Genomic DNA, 24636 nt, shown 5'->3' on the forward strand with positions numbered 1-24636 from the left:
GGCCCCGAGTATCAGAATAACTGCTAGTGGAACCTGGTGCAGATGAACCATGAACTGAAGGTGCACGAGATAAACTCTGAGCTAGGAGTGCACTGAGAGATTACTGACCCGGTCTAGCACTGTATGAGCCATGGCTAGCTGATGTGCCATGATGAACTGGATGAGCCACCTGAGCGGGCCTATAAGGACGACCCCTGCTGTGGTAGAACTGATCCCCAAAGGGAACACCACTTAAACTACTCGAACCACGAGGCATCATGGCCTCCCTCTCCTCACGCTCTTGACTGCAAACCAACTCTAGCCGCCGAGCAATATCAACCCCCTCGTCGAACCTAGTACCTGATACACTCTCTCGAGTCATAACAAAATGGAACTGATAGTGGAAGCCATCAATGAACCTCCTAATCCTCTCCCTCTCAGTGGAAACCAACCAAATTACATGACGAGCCAACTCTAAAAATCTCATCTAATACTGGGTCGCAGACATGCCCTCCTGACGTAGCTGCTCGAACTGTCTACGTAGCTCCTCCCTGTGGGTCTGTGGAACAAACTTCTCCAAGAAGAGAACAGAGAACTCATGCCATGAAAGTGGTGCAGCACCGACTAGTCTGCTCTTCTCATAGGCCTCCTACCATCTGATGGCAGCCCCTGATAGTTGAAAAGTAGTAAAGGAGACTCCACTAGTCTCCAGAATACCCGCCGTGCAAAGAATCCACTGGCACCTATCCAAGAAGTCCTGAGCATCCTCTGACTCAGCCCCACTGAATGATAGAGGCTTAAGCCTCCCAAATATCTCTAACCTCTTCTGCTCCGCATCACTCATAATGGGACCCATCTGGGCCTGAGCAACTATAACCGGGTGGGCTGGTAATACCCCCGATGTCAGAAGTCCCGGCACCACCTACTCTAGAGTACGGGCGACGGGAGTCTGAGTGCCTCCCCGGCCTGAGAAGTGGCTGGCGCGGTCTGAACAGAAATCGCCTGAGCAAGGCTAGTGTAAACAGTCAATATCTAGGTCAGAGCCTCCTGAAGGCCTGAAATCACAACGGGGACAGATGGTGCCTGAGCTGGGCCCACTGGCTCAACCATATCTGGAACCTGCTCCTGAGCTGAAGCAACTAGTGGATCTGCAAGTGCTACTCTAGCTGTTGTATGAGCTACACCTCGGCCCCTACCGCAGCCCCGACTTCTTATGGACCTAGTTGGTGGTACTGGTGGCCGTTCGTCCGGTCCGGTACCACGTGTACTCACAATCTGTGAGAGAATAAAATAACAGAAGTTTAGTTCCAGATCCAATAAATTTGCATGATAAGAATACAAGAATGTGAAGTTTTCCTAAGGGTTCGGCAGCCTCTAGAATGTGAAGTTCTCCGTACCGATCCGCAAGATTTCACTAAACCTGCTCATGACTAGTGAGACCAATGTAACCTAGGCTCTGATACCAACATGTCACGACCCAAATCTCAACCCGTCGTGATGGCGCCTATCATGATACTAGGCAAGCCGACAACTTATACATACCAACACTTTCAAATTCATATTATACTATAACAGGTTTAAATAAGTGAAAATCTCATAAAAAGTGGATGAAAACGTCACAGCCCTATACAGAAATTCCCTAAAAATCGGGTGTCATTGAGTACATGAGTATCTATAAAATAACATAGTCTGAAACATTGTCTAGAAGGAAAGGAAAGTACAAATAGAACTAAATGATAAAGGGGGGAGAGTCAAGGACTATGGACACCAAAGCAGCTACCTCGAGGATCTCTGAACTGAATGATAGCCCCAAAGTCAACAACCAACACTCCCAGAAGTACCTGGATTAGCACACGAAGTACAGAGTGTAGCGTGAGTACAACCAACTCAGTAAGTAACAAGTCTAACATTTAGGCTGAAAGCAGTGACGAGCTTCACAAGTACAGTCCAATTACAAATATAAAGTATAGAAATGTAGGCATGCTTTCAAGTTTAACAGTTAAAGCTCAAACAGGTAAGATATGTCAAGTACAACTGAAATAAGAAATGATACGTCTCAATATCTACATGTCGGTTATGTATGCCAACTGAAGTACAAAACAGTAATGAAATCATATGCATACTCTCAGAGTATCAATCACTCAGTCCTCTCATTCACTCCATCCTTACAGTCACTCATTCCTCACAGTTACTCCATCCTCACAATCACTCAATTCTCCCAATCGCTCATCACTCGAGCTCGCACTCAGTAGGTACCTACGCTCATTGTGGGTGTGCAGACTCCGGAGGGACAAATCTAGCCCAAGTGCTATAATAAGCCAATCATGGCATGAATCAATAAAGCATGTTGCGGCGTACAGCCTGATCCTATAAATATCCTCACAATCAGGCCCTCGGCCTCACTTAGTCATCAATCTCTCGGACTCATAAGAATCATCATAATGAGCCCAAACAATGATGATATGATATATCAATAAATGGCAACAGAAACTGAGATATAATATGCAAATAATAGCTGTGACTGAGCACATAATTGCAAATTAAGCAAATAATTCAACATGTAACACGACCTATGTGGGTCCCAATAGTACCAGCATATAGCCTAAGCATGATTTCTAATATGACTCGCGGCTCAATTTCACTAACACATGGACAACATACGGATAACAATAAGATTATTCAACTATACAGTTCCACGAAATCGGCCGAGTCACAATTTTCCTACGGTGCAGACCCACACGCCCGTCACCTAGCATGTGCGTCACCTCAACACCAATCAAATAACACGTAATTTAGGGTTTTATACCCTCAAAACCCAAGTTTAGAAGTGCTACTTACCTCAAACCGTACAAATCTCTACTCCAACAAGCCCTTGCCTCGCGAATTGGCCTCCGAATGCCTCGAATCTAGCGACAAACAATTCAATACAATCAACTCAAGCTATAGGAATCAATTCCATATGAAAATGCTAGGTTCTTAATCAAAAGTTAAAAAGTCAACTCAAAAGTCAACCGCCCGGGCCCACATCTCGGAATCTAAAAAAAGTTATAAAATCCGAAAGTCCATTCAACCACGAGTCCAACCATACCAAACTTACTAAATTCTAACACCAAATCATCACTCAAATCCCCAAACTTAACTCTCTAATCCCTAGCCTAAAATTCCCAAAATTCCACCTCAAAAATACACAAACTAGGTGGGAAATTAAATGGGGAAACAACATTATTGTATAAAAATGATCACAAGTGACTTACCTCAAGAAACCCCTCGAAATCCCTCTCAAAAATCGCCTTAGTCCGATTTTGCAAAGTCCAAAATGATAAAAATCACGAAAACCCTTCGACCTTTATTCTGCCTAGTGCTTTTCGCACATGCGGCCCTTTTTACGCTTCTATGGTCAAGTCTCCGCATCTGCGAAACTCACTTAAAATCCGCTCCATCGCTTCTGTGGCCCCCAATCCCGAATTTGCAGGCTTGCTCCTGTGCAACAAAGTTTGCTTTTGCAAACTACCATTTCCAGCTCATTCACCGCTTCTGCAGAGCCACATATGCATCTTCGGGCTCGCAGATGCGTCACTTCCCACGCAATTGCAACCCATCAGCAGCCCAGACAAACTCGCTTCTGTGACTCCATCCCCGCACCTACGACCATGACCCTCGCAGGTGTGATCACACCAGTCCTGCACCCATCAACATTCTCTCAAGTCCAAAATTCGTTCCGCTAACCCTCTGAAAACCACTCGAGGCCCCCGGGACCTCAACCAATTATACCAACAAGTCCTAAAACACGATACAAACTTAGTCGAGGCCTCAAATCACATCAAACATCATCAAAAACACGAATCGCACCCCAATTCAAGCCTAATGAAAACTAAGAAATTCCACATTCTACAATCGATGCCGAAACCTACCAAATCACGTCCAATTGACCTCAAAATTTGCACACAAGTCATAAATGAAACAACGGACTAACTCCAACTCCCGAGCCCAAAATCTGAGTCTGGTAACCACAAAGTCAACTCTCGGTCAAACTTCTCAATTTCCAAAACTTCTAATTTTTACCTTTTGCCATTTCAAGCCTAAATCAACTATGGACCTCCAAATCACTATACGAACACACTCCTAAGTCTTAAATCACCCAACGGAGCTATCAGAACCATCAAAACTCCATTCCGGAGCCATTACACATAAGTCAACATCTGGTTAAACTTTTCAACTTAAGCTTCCAACCTTGAGACTAAGTGTCTCAACTCATTTCAAAACATCTCCGGAACCGAACCAACTACCCCGGCAAGTCACATCACGACAATTGAGCATAAAATAAGTAGTAAATGGGAGAACGGGGCTATAACACTCAAAATGACCGGCCATATCATTACACTCATGCACTTGTGACATCGAATTTTGGGGGTTCCTAGTGGATGTTCATTATTGTAGTTCACGTTATTAGTTTTATTTCACTTTATGATTTATATTCGGAATTTGGTAAAGAAAAGCACAGGTTTCTAAGAGTACCAGATTTTATCTTATTTATTTAATAAAATTCCTGATTTTAAAAACTAAAAGGGATAATTATTTAGATGGTTCACTGTTGGCTTGCCTTACAGTGACGTTCGGCGGTATCACGACCTATAATAGATTTTAGGTCGTGACAGTTTGGTATCAGAGTTCTAGGTTCACTGGGGTATCACGAGTCATGAGCTAGTCTAGTAGAGTCTTGCGGATCAGTACGGAGATGTCTGTACTTATCTTCGAGAGGCTACAAGGCTATTAGGAGCACTTCTCTTCTTGATTCCTCATCGTGCGGTTTGGTTCCATGAAGATTATGCCTTCATTTCCTTCCAACGCATTCTTATACGACTTTGAGCGCTCATTATCAATTGGGAAAAGAGGAGTTGTAATGGTACTGCAGATGTGGTGCAGGATATTTCTCCCTGCGTATTTGAGTGGGCTATTATCGTCTCCTTGTGGAGGGGTATTCTGTCATTTCATCCAGTGTTGATGTTGCCTACGGTCGAGATTTCATATTTTTGAATTTGGTGGAATTCTTGTTAATATTATGGGGTCGCCGTCCTTGATTGAATGCATTGAGGCTCATCAGCATGTTGGTCTTCATTTGTTTACCTCTGGGCACGAGGTTGTGAGATGGAACATAAGAGGAAGTTATTAGAGATGGTTGTGTGTTGCGACTTCAAGATCGAATCGGCATTTCCAGTATTGATGGTTCGAGGGAGATGAACTCTGAGGTGGTTTCTATGCTTAGGAATTATGAATGTGACGAAAAAGGCTTGATTGGGATGTAGGAAAAGGTGAAGTATTCGATCATTGTCTTGGATGCAATACAGCTTCGAGTTTCAAACACGTTGTGGACCTTCGGGTGATGTTAATGAATAAAGGGATTACTACGCCTAGCGGATTAGTGTGGACCCAGGGAGATTAGTTGATTTCATGATGGATGTAACTATAGCAATGACGTTGGAAGAGGTCGATATGAGGTTACACAGGTGGGCTACCTTCTGTGAGCATGTTAGCGGTTGCGTGGTTTTGATGAGGTTCCTACGAAGAGTTCTACTTTCTGCTCAACATGGATGCATGTACTAGGATATGAGCTTAGATCACTTGAAGAAGATGGCATGACTGTTAAGAGGTCGAGTGTGCGATTTTGGCTGATAATCCGAGATATGTTATGATTAGTCCAACAAGAACATATGAGAATTTTGGCCGAGCAACAGTATGGGATCTTGGCAACTGGGCAGAAGAGGTCATTGTGGGGTTTGGATCTATGTGATTGTAGCGTAAATCTAAGTAGGGGAGCCCACAGTCTATGATTGAGTCATGTGGTTGTGTGCTTGTGTAGTTTTTGGTTATCGGTACATTGGTGGATTAGTCAAGACCAAGAGGAGAATACTATCAAGGGTATTTTGGACAAGGAATTTGATGTATATGTGTTACATTTCGCCCTATCGATTCATGTGCAGCTTTTGGGGATGACTCAGAATTTATGCTTCCTGTAGATGTGACCTGCAAGGAAAAGAATTCATCTGATTGCTTTGTTAGAAGTGTTCATGTGCTAGCAGAGCACTAGAATTTAGTTACATATTCGGGACCAGGTCATAGTGGGTGACTCTCAATAATGGTTCTAGTGGGTTCAATAAGTAAAGTCCGGTGTTTAAAGATTTTGGGTTCGTTAGGTAGCTGAGGACTGGGTTTTGCAGCAGAGCGTGAAGAGTACTTAGGGAATTTTTATATTATCATCGGATCTACAGTGTAGTGTTAGAGAAATGGGAGAAACAGCTTCGTATTCGCAGGAGGTCTTTCAGAATGTGTGTATCAGTTAGAGATACTATGGAATGCACAAGGAGGGTATGAGATGGAATATGGATATCGGGATGATATGTTCTCGTGATTTGGGTCACTCGGGATAAAAGTTGTTTGAGGTCCGTTATGTGTTTGAATAGGACTATTATTCCAAAGGCAAGTCAAGAGTAAATTAGGAAAAGTTGAGTCAGTTAGTTATGGCTTGAATCAACATGGTTCTGCGGTTATGGGAATTCGGTTGCGTGTTGCAATTGTTCTTCTGAAATGAGTTGGGTTAAAGGGGTTCTAGCTGATGAAGTGGTTATTCTACTGGTGGTTCAGGGGTTATGATGAATTTCTTGTACACTCACGTCGTGGCATGATAGGTGTAGTGAGCATCATGGAAATTGGAAGTTGAGGATCAAGGTTACGGTTCGGTTTTTATAAGAATGTCACGTGTTCAGAGGAGCGGGGGGAGGATTCAGATGTTCAGAGTAAGCTGACATTATCTTAATGTCGCCTAAGGATGGAGTTCTGTGGAAGAGACATTGTTCATTGGTTTGTGGATTCTTCATTGGCATTACAGAAATACAAGGTCGGTGGCCATTGATGTTTAGATTTTGCTACCCGGTGCAGAAGGTTGTGGGAGTATATCTGTCACGACCCAAAATCCTAACATGTCGTGATGGCGCCTAACGTGGTACTAGGGAAGCCGATTTCACCCAAGTATTTCCAACACTTTTAGCAAGAATGAATTTAAAGTAGTTTTAGTAGTAAAAGTTCGCATAACCGGGATAGAAAACCCAAAATAAAATGCGAAATTCCCAACTATCAGGGTGTCACAGAGTACATGAGTATCTATACATCATAAGTCTGGAAAACACGGTCTATAATAGTCAGGGACCAAATAAAAATCAAGAAGATAAGGAAGGAGAGACAAGGTCTGCGAAACACCGGCAGCTACCTCGGAATCTCCGGATAACCAACTGTGCGAATAAATTAACACCCACTGTGTCCAGGAACACCTGGATGTGCACACGAAGTGCAAGGTATAGTATGAGTACAACCAACTCAGCAAGTAACAATACTAAATAAAGAATTGAAAGTAGTGACGAGCTTCACAACTGAGTCCAATTACAGTAATTTCCAGTATAACAAGGTAGACATGCTTTCAAGTTCAACATTTAAGGCCAAAACAATAATTTCATGTCATGTTCAATTGAAACATAAGATAATATCTCTTAGAAATTTTCAACACAGTGATATATGATAGCTGAAGTGCAACAATAATGAAATCAAATGCATCCTCTCATGACCACAGTCACTTAGCCCTTACACTAGCTCAGCACTCAGCACTCTCACTCAGTAGGTACCTGCGCTCACTTGGGGTGTGTACAGACTCCGGAGGGGCTCCTTCAACCCAAGCGCTATAATCTGCACGGATAACTCACGTGCTGTACGGACAACTCGCGTGCTATAGTATCAATATTTGGATCCGCACGGACAACTCACGTACTATAGTATCAATATCTAGATTAGCACGGATAAATCACGTGCTATAGTATAATATCTCATAGTCAGGCCCTCGGCCTGACTCAGTCATAAATCTCTCTCTAGTCTCTTGGGCTCTCAATAATCATGAAAATCAGCCCAAACAACAATGATATGATGCATCAATAATGAACAATAGAGACTGAGATAAAATAAACAAGTAAACTATGATTGAGTACAAAAGAACAATTTAGCAGATAATTCAACATGTACACGACCTTTGTGGGTCCCTGCAGTGCCAACACATAATCTAAACATGATTTGTGGTTCAATTTCTCTACTACATGGGGAATGTACAGATAACAACAGATTATTCAATCACATAGTTCCATGGAATTTGACCATGTCACAATTCCTACGGTGCCCGCCCACACGCGCGTCACCTAGCATGTGCGTTACCTAAAAACCGATCACATAATACATAATCTGGGGTTTCATACCCTCAGGACCAAATTTAGAACTGTTACTTACCTCAAACTACATAATTCTTTATTCTGCTATACCTTTGCCTCGCGAATCGGTCTCCAAATACCTCGAATCTAGTCACAAATAATTTGATTCAGTCAATATAAATTATAGGAATTGATTCTATATGAAAATATTAATTTTCCAACAAAACTCGAAATTGTACTCAAAAATCGCCTGTGGGGCCCATGCCTCGGAACCCGACAAAAATTACAAACTATGAACGCCCATCTAACCACGAGTTCAACCATACAAATTTCACAAAATTCCTACATCAACTTGACCCTCAAATCTTCAATTACAGTCTTTGAAGATTTCTACCATTTTCAACCCAATCTTTACCCATTTGAGCTCAATAATCTTTTCACAAACCTTATTGGTACGTGTATGTATAAATAATACTCTCACACCCAAGAATCATACTCCCAATCACCCATCTTTATCCAAACTCGAAATTGAAGACTAGGGTTAGAAATTCTTACCTCTTTGAAGCACTAGCAAGATCCTTGTGAAATCTTCAAACCATGAACAAGAATTGATGGACAAATGGCTAGGTCTTCACTTTCTCCCTCTAAGATGCTCTCACCTCTCTCTAAAATATCAGATGAAACCCATCAAACTGACCCCAAAGGCTATTTATCAAAATGGGTCGGGTTACAAAAATTAGGAAAAAAAACCTGCCCCGACACCGGTCTGCGGTCGCATGTGCGACCGAATAATGCTTCTGCAGTCCGCAGAATAGGCCACATAATTGCCCTCCGGAACTAGGCAATACTGACTAAAGGTGACAAACGGGTGGACCGGGCTGGACCAAGTCGAGAAAAATAGTGACCGGTCGGTCACCAATCCGGGCCAGGTTCCGGGTTTTACAAACCGAGCTTAACGGTTCCGGGTCCATCCGGTCAAAAATTAACCAGAATGGTTTCGGGCCTAAGGGGCCAGGTCGGGCCGGGTTTATGTATTTTTTTTATTCTTTTTTTGTATAACTAAAATAAAAATATAAAATAAAAAAAACAATCTTATAAAAAGAGTGTTTGAATAAAGGATGCAAAGACTTTAAAATTCTTATATTTAAATATTTTATTAAGAATTTAAGATAATAGAATACAATGAAGATGGAAAAAAATTGCACTTATAATTTGCAAGTTCAAACTTGCAAATTAAAGTTTACATTTAATAACAACTAAATTAATGAAAAAATAGTAAATTCAAAGTTTAATTATTAAATATAAATCTAGAACTTCACAGGTTTTGCATTGCCTTAGTAAGTTCTTCATAATCAATATGACCTTCTTGGCCATCTTCTGGAGTGTTAAATTCAAAGACTTTCATAGTTTCATTTCAAATTTTCATTGCATAATAATACTTCAAATTAATCTAACAAACTAAAACATTAAGCATAATACGTCTAATAATTTTAAAATAACACAAATTGTCTCAAATCAACTTAAAATCTTAAATACGAATTTCTGGATGACGCTCAAGACAACTCTTCATATGCATCCTTAAACATCCTGTGCCCTCCCACTTTCGATGAAGATTTAAGACTCGACCACAGTTCTTGCACTTTACTTTGTGATCTTCTTTATTTTCTTCTACTACGTCAAAATGTTCCCAAATATATGAGCGCACTCTAGAATCACGGGGCATGATTTAACCTGAATTGAGAATTTGAATTTGAGAAATGAGAGATGAGTGAAGAAATGAAGAAGGGGGGATGTATTTATAGTTTTTCAAAGGGCTAAATTAGTAATTACCAAAAGTGTTAATTTTTAAAACAATTGCCCAAAAACATATACCCTCTCCCTAGTCATAAGCAATCGTAGCTGATACGTGAGGCCATCAATGAACCTCCTAATCCTCTCCCTATCATTGGAAACCAACCAAACTGCGTGACGAGCCAACTCAGAAAACTTCATCTCGTACTGGGTCACAAACATGCCATCCTGCCGAAGCTGCTCAAACTGTCTGTGCATCTCCTCCCTGTGAGACTGCGGCATGAACTTCTCCAAAAAGAGAACATAGAACTCTTTCCATGTAAGTGGAACTACATCGACCGGCATGTGCCTCTCATAAGCCTCCCACCATCTGAAGGCAGCCCCAGAAAACTGAAAAGTAGTGAACGAGACCCCACTGGTCTCCAAAATACCCATTGTCCGAAGCATCCGATGGCACTTATCCAGAAAACCCTGAGCATCCTCTGACTCAGCACCGCTAAATGATGGAGGTCGAAGCCTCTCAAATCTCTTAAGTCTCCTCTGCTCATCATCTGCCATAACGGGGACTACCGGGGCCTGAGCAGCTGCACCCGGCTGGGCTGGTAGTGCCCCCAGTATCTGAAGTCCCTGCACTACCTGCTCAAGGCCATTGCAAAGTGTCAATATATGGGCCAAAGCCTCCTGAAGGCCTGGAATTGCAATAGGCACATCTAGTGCCTGAGCTGGTCCCGCCGTCTCAACTATATCTGGAATCTGCTCCTGAGCTGGAGCAACTGGTGGAGCTATAGGTGTTGCTCTAATTGTTGTACGAGCTACACCTCGACCTCTACCTCATCCCCGTCCTCTACCACGGCCCCGACCTCTCGCGGTCCTAACAGGTGGCACTGGTGGTTGATTGTCCAATCCGATAGTACGTTTCCTCACCATCTGTAAGAGAATAGAATAACAAATTTTTAATTTTGGGAATCAACAAATCCACACGACAGAATACAAGAAAGTGAAATCTTTCCTAAGGGTTCGACAGCCTCTCGAAGATAAGTACAGACGTCTCCATACCGAACCGCAAGACTCTACTAAACCTGCTCATGACTCGTGAGACCTATGTAGCCTAGGCTCTTATACCAACTTGTCACGACCCAAAATCCTAACCTGTCATGATGGTGCCTAACGTGGTACTAGGCAAGCCGATTTCTCTCAAGTATTTCCAACACTTTTAGCAAGAATGAATTTAAAGTGGCTTTAGTAGTAAAGGTTCGCATAACCTAGATAGAAAACCTAAAATAAAATCCGAAATTCCCAACTATCGGGGTGTCACAGAGTACATGAGCATCTATACATCACAAGTGTGGAAAATACGGTCTATAATAGTGTGAGACCAAATACAAAATCAAGAAGATAAGGAAGGAGAGACAAGGTTTGCGAAACACCGGCAGCTACCTCGGAATCTCTGGATAATCAACTTTGCGAAGAAATCAACACCCACTGTGTCCGGGAACACCTAAATTTGCACACGAAGTACAGGGTATAGTATGAGTACAACCACATCAGCAAGTAACAATACCAAATAAAGAACTGAAAGTAGTGACGAGCTTCATAGTTGAGTCCAATTATAGTAATTTCAAATATAACAAGGTAGGCATGCTTTCAAGTTCAATATTTAAGGCCAAAACAGTAATTTCATGTCATGTTCAACTGAAACATAAGATAATATCTCTCAAAAATTTTCAACACAGTGATATATGACAGCTGAAGTGCAACAATAATGAAATCAAATGCATCCTCTCAGGACCACAGTCACTCAGCCCTTCCACTAGCTCAGCACTCAGCACTCGCACTTAGTAGGTACCTGCGCTCACTGGGGGTGTGTACAGACTCTGTAGGGGCTCCTTTAGCCCAAGTGCTATAATCCGCAGAGACAACTCACGTGCTACATGGACAACTCACGTGCTATAATATCAATATCTGAATCCGCACGGACAACTCACGTGTTGCACAAACAACTCACGTGCTATAGTATCAATATCTAGATCCGCACGGACAACTCACGTGTTGCACGAACAACTCACGTACTATAGTATCAATATCTAGATCCGCACAGATAACTCACATGCTATAGTATAATATATGGGTCTGCACGGACAGCTCACGTGCTATAGTATAATATCTCACAATCAGTCCCTCGGCCTCACTCAGTCATAAATCTCTCTCCAGTCTCTCGGGCTCTCAATAATCATGAAAATCAACCCAAAAAACAATGATATAATGTATCAATAATGAACAATAGAGACTGATATAAAATAAATGAGTAAACTATGACTGAGTACAAAAGAATAATTTAGCAGATAATTCAATATGTACACAACCTCTATGGGTCCCTAGAGTGCCAACACATAATCTAAACATGATTTGTGGTTAGATTTCTCTACTACATGGAGAATGTACAGATAACAACAGATTATTCAACTACACAATTCCATGAAATTTGACCAAGTCACAATTCCTACGGTGCACGCCCACACGCCAGTCACCTAGCATGTGCGTCACCTCAAAATCGATCACATAACATATAATACAGGGTTTCATACCCTCAAGACCAATTTTAGAACTATTACTTAACTCAAACCGCATAATTCTTTATTCTGCTATGCCTTTGCCTCGCGAATCGGTCTCCAAACGCCTCGAATCTAGTCACAAATAATTTGATTCAGTCAATACAAATTATAGGAATTGATTCCATATGAAAATATTAATTTTTCAAAAAAATCCGAAATTGCACTCAAACATCGCCCGTGAGGCCCATGCCTCGTAACCCGACAAAAATTACAAACTATGAATGCCCATCTAACCACGAGTCCAACCATACAAATCTCACCAAATTCCGACATCAACTCGACCCTCAAATCTTCAATTAAAATCTTTGAAGATTTCTACCATTTTTAACCCAATCTTTACTCATTTGAGCTCAATAATTTTTCTACAAACCTTATTGGTATGTGTATGTATAAATAATACTCTCACACCCAAGAATCATACTCCCAATCACCTATCTTTACCCAAACTCGAAATTGAAGACTAGGTTTAGAAATTCTTACCTCTTTGAAGCCCTAGTAAGATCCTTGTGAAATCTTCAAACCTTGAACAAGAATTGAAGGACAAATGGCTAGGTCTTCACTTTCTCTCACTAAGATGCTCTCACTTCTCTCTAGAATATCATATGAAACCCTTCAAAATGACCCCAAAGGCTATTTATCAAAATGGGATCGGGTTAAAAAAATAAAAAAAACAAAACTGCCCCGACACCGGTCTGCGGTCGCACATGCGACAGCATAATGTTTCTGCGGTCCGCAGAATAGGCCGCATAATTGCCCTCCAGAACTGGGCCATACTAACTCAGTATGAGGTCATTATGCGGTCGCATAATACACCGAAGAACTGGTTTGCGGTCGCATAATGCGCCGCAAACCTGATCTCCAAACTTGGCCTAACCTTCTTCACTCTGCGGCCATTATGCGGTCCGCAGAGTGATTCTGCTATCGCATAGTGGGCCGCAGAAATGTATTTTTCTGCCTACAATTTACCTTTACTCACCAGCGCATTGTTCAATCCATAAAGTTTGAACCGCTACGACATTTCTCAAACACGTAAGCCTAGTTCGGCACCACGAAACCTTAATTTCCTTAGAAATAATTTTTCGAGGTTGTTATACGTAGGTCAACATCCGTTCAACCTTTTCAACTTAAGTTCTAAACCTTAGAACTAAGTGTTCCAAATCATTCCAAAACCTCACCGGACCCGAACCAATTACCCCGGCAAGTCAAATAACAACTGTAAAGCATAATTTGAGTAGTAAATGGGGAGATGGGGTTGTAATACTCGAAACGACCGGTCGGGTCATTATAATATCCCACGATAAGATCGTATAAGTATGACGTGTTAGTAATTTGATTGCTAGAGATTGAAATCAGGTATGGAGATTTTGGTACTATCACCAATGGGGGAGATTATAACTGAGAGGCGCTCTATTCCTTTGGTTGTGGACTATGGGAGTTTGTTCCGGATTTGACGACTGCTCATATGTGTCATGAATAGGGTCATTATGGATCCTTGAAATGTTATTGGCCCAGTATGGGATGATCGATATTGGCTTGAAGTCAGTTAGTAGATCTAATATGAATATATGCCTTATATCAGGTCGGATGTGTTCATTCAACATAGCATTGATTATGGAGAAGTCATCGGGCATTGGATGTTATTCCTGTCATCAGCTATCCTATGTAATACTCTATTATGCCATGTGAGTTGTGAGACGACTTGATTATCCGCACATGTGTTGTGATCCCGTATAGCTTGTGGTGTTATATGAGCAAGATGGCTCTCTAGATGCAGGTTGTTTATTTCATCTTAGTCGTGCTTGAGTTGTTGTAGCGCATGGTGCTATCTGTCTCCCCAGGGTTGTATTTATGCACTTGGCGTGCTTGTAGTCAATATTCAGGCATTTCTTAGGTTTGAGCATTACGACTTGATAATTAGGTTGGATAGGGTTGCACGCCGCATCAGTGAGATGTTGAGTACAGTCCCTCAAACTTATTTTGTGTGTTTTGGTTTTCATCTCTGAGATAGGTTCATAGCATTGGTTTGGTTGTTTTTATTCACTGTGCAGGCCGGATAGTCTTGTATTCGGGTTTGTTATTCCTTATTGGTCATATTCGGGTTGTAGCTTATTGGCGCATTGACGATGTCATATGAGATTTTAGTCAGTTTTTGAGGTGGCTTATTGCCTGAGGAGCTTGTACAGGGTGGGACGAGGTTAATGGATCAGAAATTAGTGCGATCGGATTTATGTAAGGTATATTAAAGAGAAAATGACACTATTCAGTTCAGAATAAGGTAATGGTTCTTGTCAAGCGGGGAAACTCCATGAGTTATTGATTTGACGGGTGGTTATGAGTTCCTGCACATCTCTTTCATCGTCTCAGTATTGTGAAGGTTGAGACCGGGCTTATATGCGTTATGAGAATACTACGGGCATCTGGTTTGTGAATTTGCAGTTATTGTAGTCGGAGGATGTTATTATGGACATACAAATTTTGCGGTGCATTGTGTGATCTCAGCATGGGTGCATGATCATATTTGGTATAGAGAGTTGAGATTATTACGGTGTTCGTTTGTTGGAATCAGGTCTCGTGAAGAATTTCGGATGTTGGAATGTGATTCTAAGGCTTGCTATCTAAGGTGATAGGGAGGATCTTCAGTCTGGCCCGAGCTCTCACGTGGGTTGTGGTGGCACGGGTAGGTGCACGAGGTGTCAGATTTTGGGCAACTGTGGAACGGTTCTTGGCATGCTCAAGGACGAACGTATGTTTAAGTGGGGGTGAATGTAACGACCTGATCGGTCATTTTGAGATCTAGTGTATTGTTTGGCAGTTTGAGGCCTTGAGTAGCTTCACTTCATGTTTTATGACTTGTACATGTGGTCGGAATTTAATTTCGGGAAGTTCGGAGTTGATTCGGAAGGAAACTTCTCAATTTGGAAGCTTTAAGTTGAAAGAGTTGATCAAGGTTTGACTTTTGAGTAAACGACCTCGGAATTGGGATTTGAAGGTTTCAATAGGTTCGTATGATGATTTCTTACTTGGACGTATGTTCGGGTTGAGTATTGGGTGGCCCGGGAGCATTTCGACGCTTATTACTGAAAGTTGGCATTTTAAAAGTTTTAGAATTTTCTAAGTTTGTTTTGAAGTGGACTTTGATGTTACAGATATTTGTTTGGGATTTTGAGCCTTGGAATAGGTTCGTAGCGTGATTTACGACTTGTACGTATAGTTTGGCGTCATTCCGGAATGTTTAAGTGTAATTCGGATGCGTTCGTCGAAGTTTATAAGTTTGAAAGTTTAACGAAGGATTTTGATCATCGATTCATGATTTTGATGTTATTCGTGGCATTTCGAGCCTTTGGATAAGTTTGTATAAGGTATTGGTACTTGTTGACGTGATTGGACGGGGTCCCGGGGGCCTCAGGTGTGATTCAGAGTGGTTACAGACCAAGTTTGGATATTTTGATGTTGCTGATGTGCTTCGTGATCGCGAAGGTAATCCCGCGATCGCGAAGAAGGCTGATGAAGGGCCCCTGTTTTTCTCTTCGCGAACGCGAGGAAGCTCACGCAAACACGGAGAAGGACCTGGTCCTATTTCGCGAATGCGAAGAAGGCTGGGAGGGTGGATGGCTCTGAGGCAGAAGGCCTTCGTGAATGCGAGGGGTGGAGCGCGAACGGGAAGGGTAGGGTCAGCTGATCGTGAACGCGAATAGGTCTTCGTGAACGCGTAGAGTAGCTTGGTAGTTCGGAGGAGTTGGACTTCGCAATCACGAGGCTTTTTCTGTGATCGCGAAGAAAAGAGGGTCTGGGCAGATTTGATTTAATACAGGATTTGGCTCATTTTCTCTTATTGCTTCACTTGGTTGGGCAATTTTTGGAGCTTTTGAAGAGGAGATGTCATCATCTATTATAAGGTAAGTTATTCCCACTTGTTGTAAGATAAATACATGAGTTACATATGGATTTAAACATGAAATTTTGTAGAAATTGTGGGATTTGGAAGAAAACCTAGAATTTGGTATTTTTGGATTTTGATCACGAAATTGGACATGGAATTGGGAATAAATTATATATTTGAGTCCTTAATATTATGGGTAATGTTTATCTTCTAACATTTTCGGAATCCGGGCACGTGGGCCCGAGGGTTGACTCTGTTGACTTTTCGAGCAGAGTTGGAACTTGTTTTAAATTGATTAATTATGAGTATTGGAGTATAATTTTATTGGTTTTCATGATTGTTTGACTAGTTTCGGATCGATGGGTATTGGTTTGAGGTGCTAGAGAGGCGTTGGAGCTGGTTATGGAACTTCGGAGCGAGGTAAGTCTCATGTCTAACTTTGTGATAGGGAATTTACCACGTAGGTGTCATATTTCTTATGTGCTACGTGTTGTGGGAGCTACGCATGTATGAGGTGATGAGAATCAGTGTGTGTGCTAGGATTTCTGATTATGTCCGGGTAGTCTTAGACTCACGACATGCTTAAATTGTACTATTTGAGTTATCATTGCATGTTTAATTGCATTAATTCACATTATGACCTGAGACTAGACTCGCGTAGAGTAATAACCTCGATATCTTAGATACTTGATAAGCTACTTGATTAGCCGTAGAAATTATTCTTCCCTTACGAATTCCTTCCGCGTTGTGTATATTTATCGAAAAGTTTTCTTAGATTTCATACTCACACGTATATTCGTGAGTGGGGTCAAGGACCATTTAAAGGTTCTTATTCTAGTGGGATTAGGCCATTCACCTCGATGGTATAATGTAATACACTCTTATGGGATCGGGTCATTCGTCTCAGCGGTATCATGTAACATACTCTTATGGGATCGGGTTGTTCGCCTCGGTGGTATCATGTAACACACTCTTATGGGATCAGGCCGTTTGTCTCGGCAGAGTAACATATTCTTATGGGATCGTGTCATTCGCCTCAGTGGTTCTATGAAATAATCCTATGGGATCGGGCCGTTCGCCTCGGGAATTCTATGAAACACTCTTATGGTATCGGGTCTCTCGCCTCGGTAGAATCTTGCATAATATTTGATAAGGAGTTCGCGTACTCATGTGTTTCCTGACTTGAGATGTGACTGTTGATTTGGTATTGTCCGTTACATATTCCGTTTAAGGAGGTACCCAATAATCGAAGTATTTGTGTTCATTGTTCAGTTGTAAACCGTAGTATTTGTCTATATCTGTGCTCCTTGTTTACTTACTATGTTTCATACTTGTCTACTTCATTATATTTGATTTTCTGGACCACTAGTAAGTGTCAATATCGACCCCTCGTCACTACTTCTCCGGGGTTAGGCTAGATACTTACTAGGTACGTATTAATTTACATACTCATGCTATACTTCTGCACTAAATGTGCAGGATCTGACAGGTTCATTTGGTAGTCATCTTGGCATATAGGCGCAACTGCTGAGAGAACTTTATAGTGAGCTGCTTTCTATGCTATGCACTGCAACACACAGAGTCTCCTTCATAATTATTTACTTCATCATGTCTATCTTGTATTCCAGACAGATGTTGTATTATTATTTTACTTCCTAGTAGATGTTCAAGCACTTGTGACACCGGGTTTTGGGGGTTCCTAGTGGATGTTCATTATTGCAGTTCACGTTATTAGTTTTATTTCACTTTATGATTTATATTCGGAATTTGGTAAAGAAAAGCATAAGTTTCTAAGAGTACCAGATTTTATCCTATTTATTTAATGAAATTCCTGATTTTAAAAATTAAAAGGGATAATTATTTAGATGATTCACCGTTGGCTTGCCTAACAGTGACGTTGGGTGCCATCACGACCTATAATGGATTTTAGGTCGTGACAAAAAATAAACAGGGTTTAAGTAAAACACTATGTGTGGATTCTCTACCTGCAAAGTGAGCATAAGCCATGATAGAATGAGAGGGATCAAGATTGAGATGAGAATGCTGGAGAAGCTGCATCAGTTGAACATACTGGTTCTGAGTGATGCCAGGAATCCCAGAAGCCTGGTCAGAAGAGGTGGCCTGAGCAGGAGAGCTATTTAACTCAGAAATCACTGACTATGAACCAGAAGAATCAGCTGCTACATTGGATGCTGCCTTGCGAGTACCTCCACTCTTGGTGAACTTGAAATTTTATGGAAAACCATGTAGTTTGAAGCACTTCTCAATGCTATGTCCAGGTTTCTTACAATACTTACAAGTGATAGAAGATTTGTAAGAATCAAAGGCTACTTTGGCAGGGTATAACTGTTTGGAAACCCCAGCATGGAAGGAAGTAGAGTCTGAAGAGAATTGAGAAGTTGCAGACACTTGTCTTTGTTTCTCATCACTTAAAGAATACTATAAATAGTATCCATAGAGAGAAGGGGCTTTATCATGAGAATATTACTTTTAACTTGGACATAGACTTCATTGAGACCCATAAGAAACTGATATACTCGTTGTTCTTCTTTAGACTTAGCATTCCCACCACAAGTACACCCATTTGGAGAGTTCACATTGATTAAAGACAACTCATCCCAGAGTTGCTTAATCTTGTTGAAGTAAGAGGCTATATCAAGTGCAACCAGTGAAACATGTGCCATCTCTTTTTTTAATTCAAAGACTCTAGCCCCATCAGCTTGCCTATACCTAGCTTCTAATTCCCTCCCGATGTCTTTTGCAAATTCAGAATAGACAATAGTTTGGTAAACCTGTCTAGTGACAGAATTAGCAAGCCATGAAACAACCAGATCATTGCATCGCTGCTATTGGCGAAGTAGAGAGTAACCCTCAGGTGGATTTTCATAAGTGCTATGGATGAAATCAAGTTCATTTCTAACAAATAAAGCAACTAATATGGATCGATGCCAACTTTCATAGGATGTCCCGTCAAACTGATCAGTAACTAGAAAAGACCCTAACAAATCTTACAGATGGACATATAAAGGATGGCAAGGGTGTGTGTAGTCATCAGGATGAAAGGGAAGATGTGTACTTGCAGCAGTTTGAGTTAAGTTTTTACAAGTAGACGTAGACGACGTATCAGATGTAATAGTCATGGTTTAATGAGAAACAACAACAGCAAGTTTATCACAATCAACAGAGAAACACTATGAAAAATGAGGAGAAAGTAATCGTACCGATCCTCATCGCAACCGGAGAGGTACGGTCTTCAAAAGAACACAGACGAGAAGTAAAAATACCAGCTTCACCAATAGCAAACCCTAGATCCACGAAGAGCTTGAAAAAGTACCAAAATTTCATGGCAAATCACCGGAAAAGCACCAAATGATTATCCACGACGAAACCGCGTGGAAAAAATACGCCAAAACCAAAAAATTGTCGGAACTGACGAATGTGCCGAAAAATTATAGCTCCAGTGAAATTGAATGGGGGTAACATCGGACGATACAGTAGACCCGAATATATGATATCTATTGCTCCAATACCATGCCAGCAGCGGAAATCAAAGTAGATTTGCACATAATCGTGCTAGGGTTTGACATGAGATTGGGGAAGAAGAAAGAGATATTATTGACTTTCGAAATGAATTTTGTTCATCTGTTACAAAATAGAATAGTCTAGAAACTATATAAAAATGGACCCAACTAATTTACAACTGAAGGAGAAAAATACAAGACAAAGAAATGTTGGGCTTTCAGCCCATGTACAAATAAGTATAATGGCCCAACTAATAAAAATGAGCCTCAATCTCGACTCTTCTCAATATCTCCAACAAAAGTTGTGTTATATTAAGCTACATATGACTCCTACCATTCTCATCTATTCCAAGTTTGTAACCTTCTGCCTTCATGTTAAGAAAGACATACAAAGAATATTGACAAAATCATGTTTGCAAGAAATTAAAAGAATTGCATTTCAACTTATTCCCCAACGTATCTCTTGTATTGACTAGTAATTTGAATTACATTATTCAAACAAGAAAAGAATTAGCGAAAGTTATATGTTTCAGTCACATATAAAACCTAAAAATAATTGACATGTATAATGATTCCTTCCCTCCCTGCTAATTAAGCAAAAGACATAACTTGGAAAAAAAATTAAGGAGATCTAAGAAAAAGAGAAGATAAATAATAGAAGGTGAAATGAGCAGCATGGCTTGCTATCAATATGCTGGAGAAGTACTTGAACTGTTGACTTTATTGTTGCCATTGCTACTGTTTATTGTTTCATTATTGTTGCTTGGAGTCGTTGCGGCTGAAGTATTGTTATTAGTAACATTGTTGGAATGGTGTGAATTGCCAATTAAAGAAGTGACGGCCGTTGCTAATGCTGCTGCAAAATTAGGATCAGCAGTAAGAACATTCACTGTGTCACCAATTGATGGCAATGTTGACAGATTTTGGGACATTTGGAGGCCAGAGAATTTTGATTGGTTATATAAAGCTTGGCCAAAAATCTGAGGTAAAAGTGCAATAGGATTTCCAGGGGAATTTTGGTGTGGATTTTGGAAAGGGAATTGGGATTGGTTAGAGGGTCCTTTAAATTGCAAAGGATTTGAGGTTTGAGTTAGGTCCAACGTAACAGTAGGGAATGGTGCAGAGGCTGAAATTGTCGCTATACTAGAAGAACAAGGGAGGAGTGTTCTGGCTAAGATATTTGAGCTCATTAAGCCATCTGCACTTGGCATGGAACCTGAGAGCAGCATTCGTGCTGCTGAGGAAGTAGTTGAGGCCATTGCTGCCGCGGCCGGCGGCAATGGGTGGTTGTGATTCCCTTCGTAAGTTGTGATCAAGATTGTTTTGTCCTCTGCACATCTTTGAACCTGTCAATGCCATAAAATACACTTCAGTCCAAAGTTAATTAGCAAGATACAGTGGCAGATCTAATATTTAGTCGAATCCACTATGTCTATTTATATGAACATAAATAAAAACGGGTACTTATAAAAGATACAACTCATATTCTAAATTTTGAATCTACCAGATACCAAATTGGGAAAATAATAGACTTTTCTTGTTACCTTTGCTATAATTTTATCTAAATATATTACACTCTTTTTCTTACTAGAATCAAATATTTTAAATACATGATATTACTTCCTAATCGAGAAACTTTCTTGGTTGAATACTTTTTTTTTTTATTGACTACTATAAAATCTATTTTGTCTTTGATCAAGATAGGGTAATAGCGACTTCATGCCAACTAGTTGTAACAATCAGTGGTGGATATCAAGTGAACAACTGCACAAGGCTTGCAAGTGATACATTTTTCTTTTTCAAGTGTATACGCTAAAATTAGAGAGATTGCTAGCCATTTAATTTGACTAATATATTCTTGAAAAACAAAAGCACAGAATCTAATCATGGTTGAAGTTATTTAAACAAAAAAAAAAAAAAAGGACATACTTGCTTCCTAACTGGACAGCCAGCTGCCATGGTGCAGCGATAATAAGCCCGTGGACACGGGTTTCCCTTCGCCATTTTTTGCCCATACTTCCGCCATTGGCAACCATCTGTGATCTATATAAGTGCACCAAAAAAGAAAAGGCATCCATTTATTCTACGTACCAAATTTTAAACTGATGAAATACTAAAGCAACGAATATAAATGATTCTTACAATTGATCTAAGTGGTTTAAGATTGAGCGCTAGTCAATTGACTTTGAAAACTAAATATTAAAGCAAACTAATTTTGATTGAAATTTTTTTATCTAGATTAATTTAACTGAACATAGAGTTTAAGAAATAAAGAAAAACGTTAGGCTCTTTAGTCAGCGGTTCAATCAAAATTGTTTGGTTCAAATATTAAAAAAAAGTCGATCCTTTTTTAACAAACTAATAGTAAATGGAATAGCATCAATAAATGAATCCAGATTCATACCATGGGAGCTTCGGATCGAGCCCTAACAGATACACGAGCCTTCCTTATGGTAGCCTCAGTGGCTTGATCAACAGTAGTACTACTCTTGGACTCATTGCCTGCTACTCTAGGAACCTTATTAGGACCCCAACAAGATAAACCTTTTTCAGGACTATCCTCTCTATCACTGGAACCAGACTCAACGATATTCATCGGTGGTGATCGTGACTGTTCCCAGCTTCTTCTCCCCTCGGACGAAGACAACGATGCCTCATTTGCTAGGCGGCCAAGATCCATAAACTGCCTAGGTCTCATTTGACTACTTTGGTATTGCTGCTTGATTTCATCCCCTTTGTCATCTTGCTCAACATGATCATGTTGTTGTTTCTGTTTAATCATTGTCAATTGCATCTGTAGAGTACTACAATTTGTTGTTACCTGATTTAACATGTCCCTTAAATGTCGATTTTCACCGTTTATTCTCTCCAACTCAGCCTGAAGAACTGCTAACTATACCATATAATTGCAAAAATGTCAACATCTTGAATTGTATGACTATATATCTCATTTAAAAGGTCAAGTTGTTCGAAGGAGGATAGAGCAGGCCAGTGCGCTCCCGCTATGCACAGGGTCCAGGGAAGGACCAGACCACAAGGATCTATTGTACGCAGCCTTACCCTGCATTTTTGCAAGAGACTGTTTCTGAGGTTCAAACCCGTAACCTCATAGTCACATGGCAGCAATTTTATAAGTTACGCCAAGGCTTCACTTCGTCCAAAACAGAATACTTTTATTTACTTAATTATGCCTTTAACATAACTAAAAGAAGAAAAAAACTAGTAGACTGATTACTACTATGTTAAAGATCTAATTCTTACCTCAGTTTTTGTTCTTCTATCTTCAGAAGAAGCTGGGGATAAACCATCTTCCACTATGGACTGATCACTACTAGTGTTTGCAGTGAGAAGTTGCAAACCAGTCTACAAAATGAGAGAATTGGATTAGAATTCACTTATACAAACTAAGCGAAACTGATGAAAAAGAATAAACTTGATAAAGGTAGCTTACATTTATGTTGAAATCTAATTCAAGAGGTTTGTTGAATTCTTTTCTTTCGTCGGTGTCCTTACAATTGACATCTTCTTTAGCAGCAAAGAAGTCCATCTCATCAAGAATTGGTCTTTTTTGGTCATGATCATTAATAAGATTCACTGGGAATTGAATAGTAGTGGGAGGTGATGATGACATGTTCTTGGTTAGGGAATCCATAATATTATTGGATGATAAAAAAGGTTCAAGCTTGAGTAATTTGTAGAAAAAATGGTGGTCTTTTGATGAGGGGTATTCAAGAAAGAGTGTTGTGGGATCTGGATCAAAGAAGAGTCCACTACCATTGGCCATATATGAATTACAAAGGAAACAGAAAAAGAGATAGGCTTTGAATACAGCAATGGACTCGGCAATAAAAAGGGAAAGAAGGAAGACCAAATACTAGAGAGGGGGGGAGGAGGTAAAGGAGGGGATGTGGTGTGTGTGGAATTAAGTGAAGACTTAAGAGTGGTGTATTTGTATATTTGTTTGAAGAGAAATTGATGGGAATTGATTTTTGAGGACTTAGGTGAAAGGCATGGTTCCTCTCTAGTCCCTCTATCTTCTAATACTATCATTAATACTACTGTGTTAGTTTAGCCTAGAGTCGCCTTTGTCAACTAAAATGTAGATGCATAAATGCATGTAGCATGCAAGTGTACGTGTGTACACACATATTCATACATGTAAATACATATATAATCCTATATTGTAAGGTAAACGCGTGTTTAATATTACTTCGTAATTCAAAATCATTACTTCCCCTAACCTAATTTGTGTGATATTTTTTACTTATTGAGATTCAAACTTTTTAATTTTGACTGTGCTTCTGAACAGAGAATCTTTTAATTTTTCGAAATAAAATTTATATATTTGAAAATCATGTAAAAAGTATTATAAGTCACTATTATTAATAATTTAAAATATTTAAAATGCGTGCGAAAAATGCTATCAAAGAATAGTTCGTATGGCTCTCGAATTCAAACACTGTCACGATAAAATAAAGACCACTAGTGATTTGATTAACGTGGTTTTGAACTTAAATGCTAAAATAAGGATAGAAGAAATGAAGAAGGTTTTTTTTTTTTTTGATTCTTTTTTTTTATTCCCTTTCTCCAAGAACTCCCTATTTTGCTCTTGG

At 40.2% G+C, this 24636-nt stretch overlaps 1 protein-coding gene across 1 annotated transcript; it reads right to left on the bottom strand.

Annotated features, from left to right (window-relative positions):
- Positions 1–11279: 11279 nt before the first annotated feature.
- Positions 11280–24039, bottom strand: LOC104109328 (probable WRKY transcription factor 31). The gene is made up of 6 exons (XM_009618589.4): positions 23475–24039; positions 23285–23386; positions 22428–22916; positions 21953–22066; positions 19724–21369; positions 11280–11508 (listed from the first exon to the last, which is right to left on the bottom strand). The coding sequence occupies exons 1-5, from the start codon at positions 23805–23807 to the stop codon at positions 20710–20712; spliced, it is 1698 nt and encodes a 565-aa protein (XP_009616884.1). The 5' UTR covers positions 23808–24039; the 3' UTR covers positions 11280–11508; positions 19724–20709.
- Positions 24040–24636: the final 597 nt, after the last annotated feature.

The sequence above is a fragment of the Nicotiana tomentosiformis genome, chromosome 5, assembly GCF_000390325.3.
Source record: "Nicotiana tomentosiformis chromosome 5, ASM39032v3, whole genome shotgun sequence".
Lineage (NCBI taxonomy): Eukaryota > Viridiplantae > Streptophyta > Magnoliopsida > Solanales > Solanaceae > Nicotiana > Nicotiana tomentosiformis.

Coding starts and splice junctions, on each gene's coding strand:
- LOC104109328 (XM_009618589.4), bottom strand. CDS start 23,807: ATGGCCAATGGTAGTGGACTCTTCTTTGATCCAGATCCCACAACACTC. Junction 23,387..23,474: donor AATTAGATTTCAACATAAAT/GTAAGCTACCTT, acceptor CTCATTTTGTAG/ACTGGTTTGCAACTTCTCAC. Junction 21,370..21,952: donor GCTGTCCAGTTAGGAAGCAA/GTATGTCCTTTT, acceptor TGGCATTGACAG/GTTCAAAGATGTGCAGAGGA.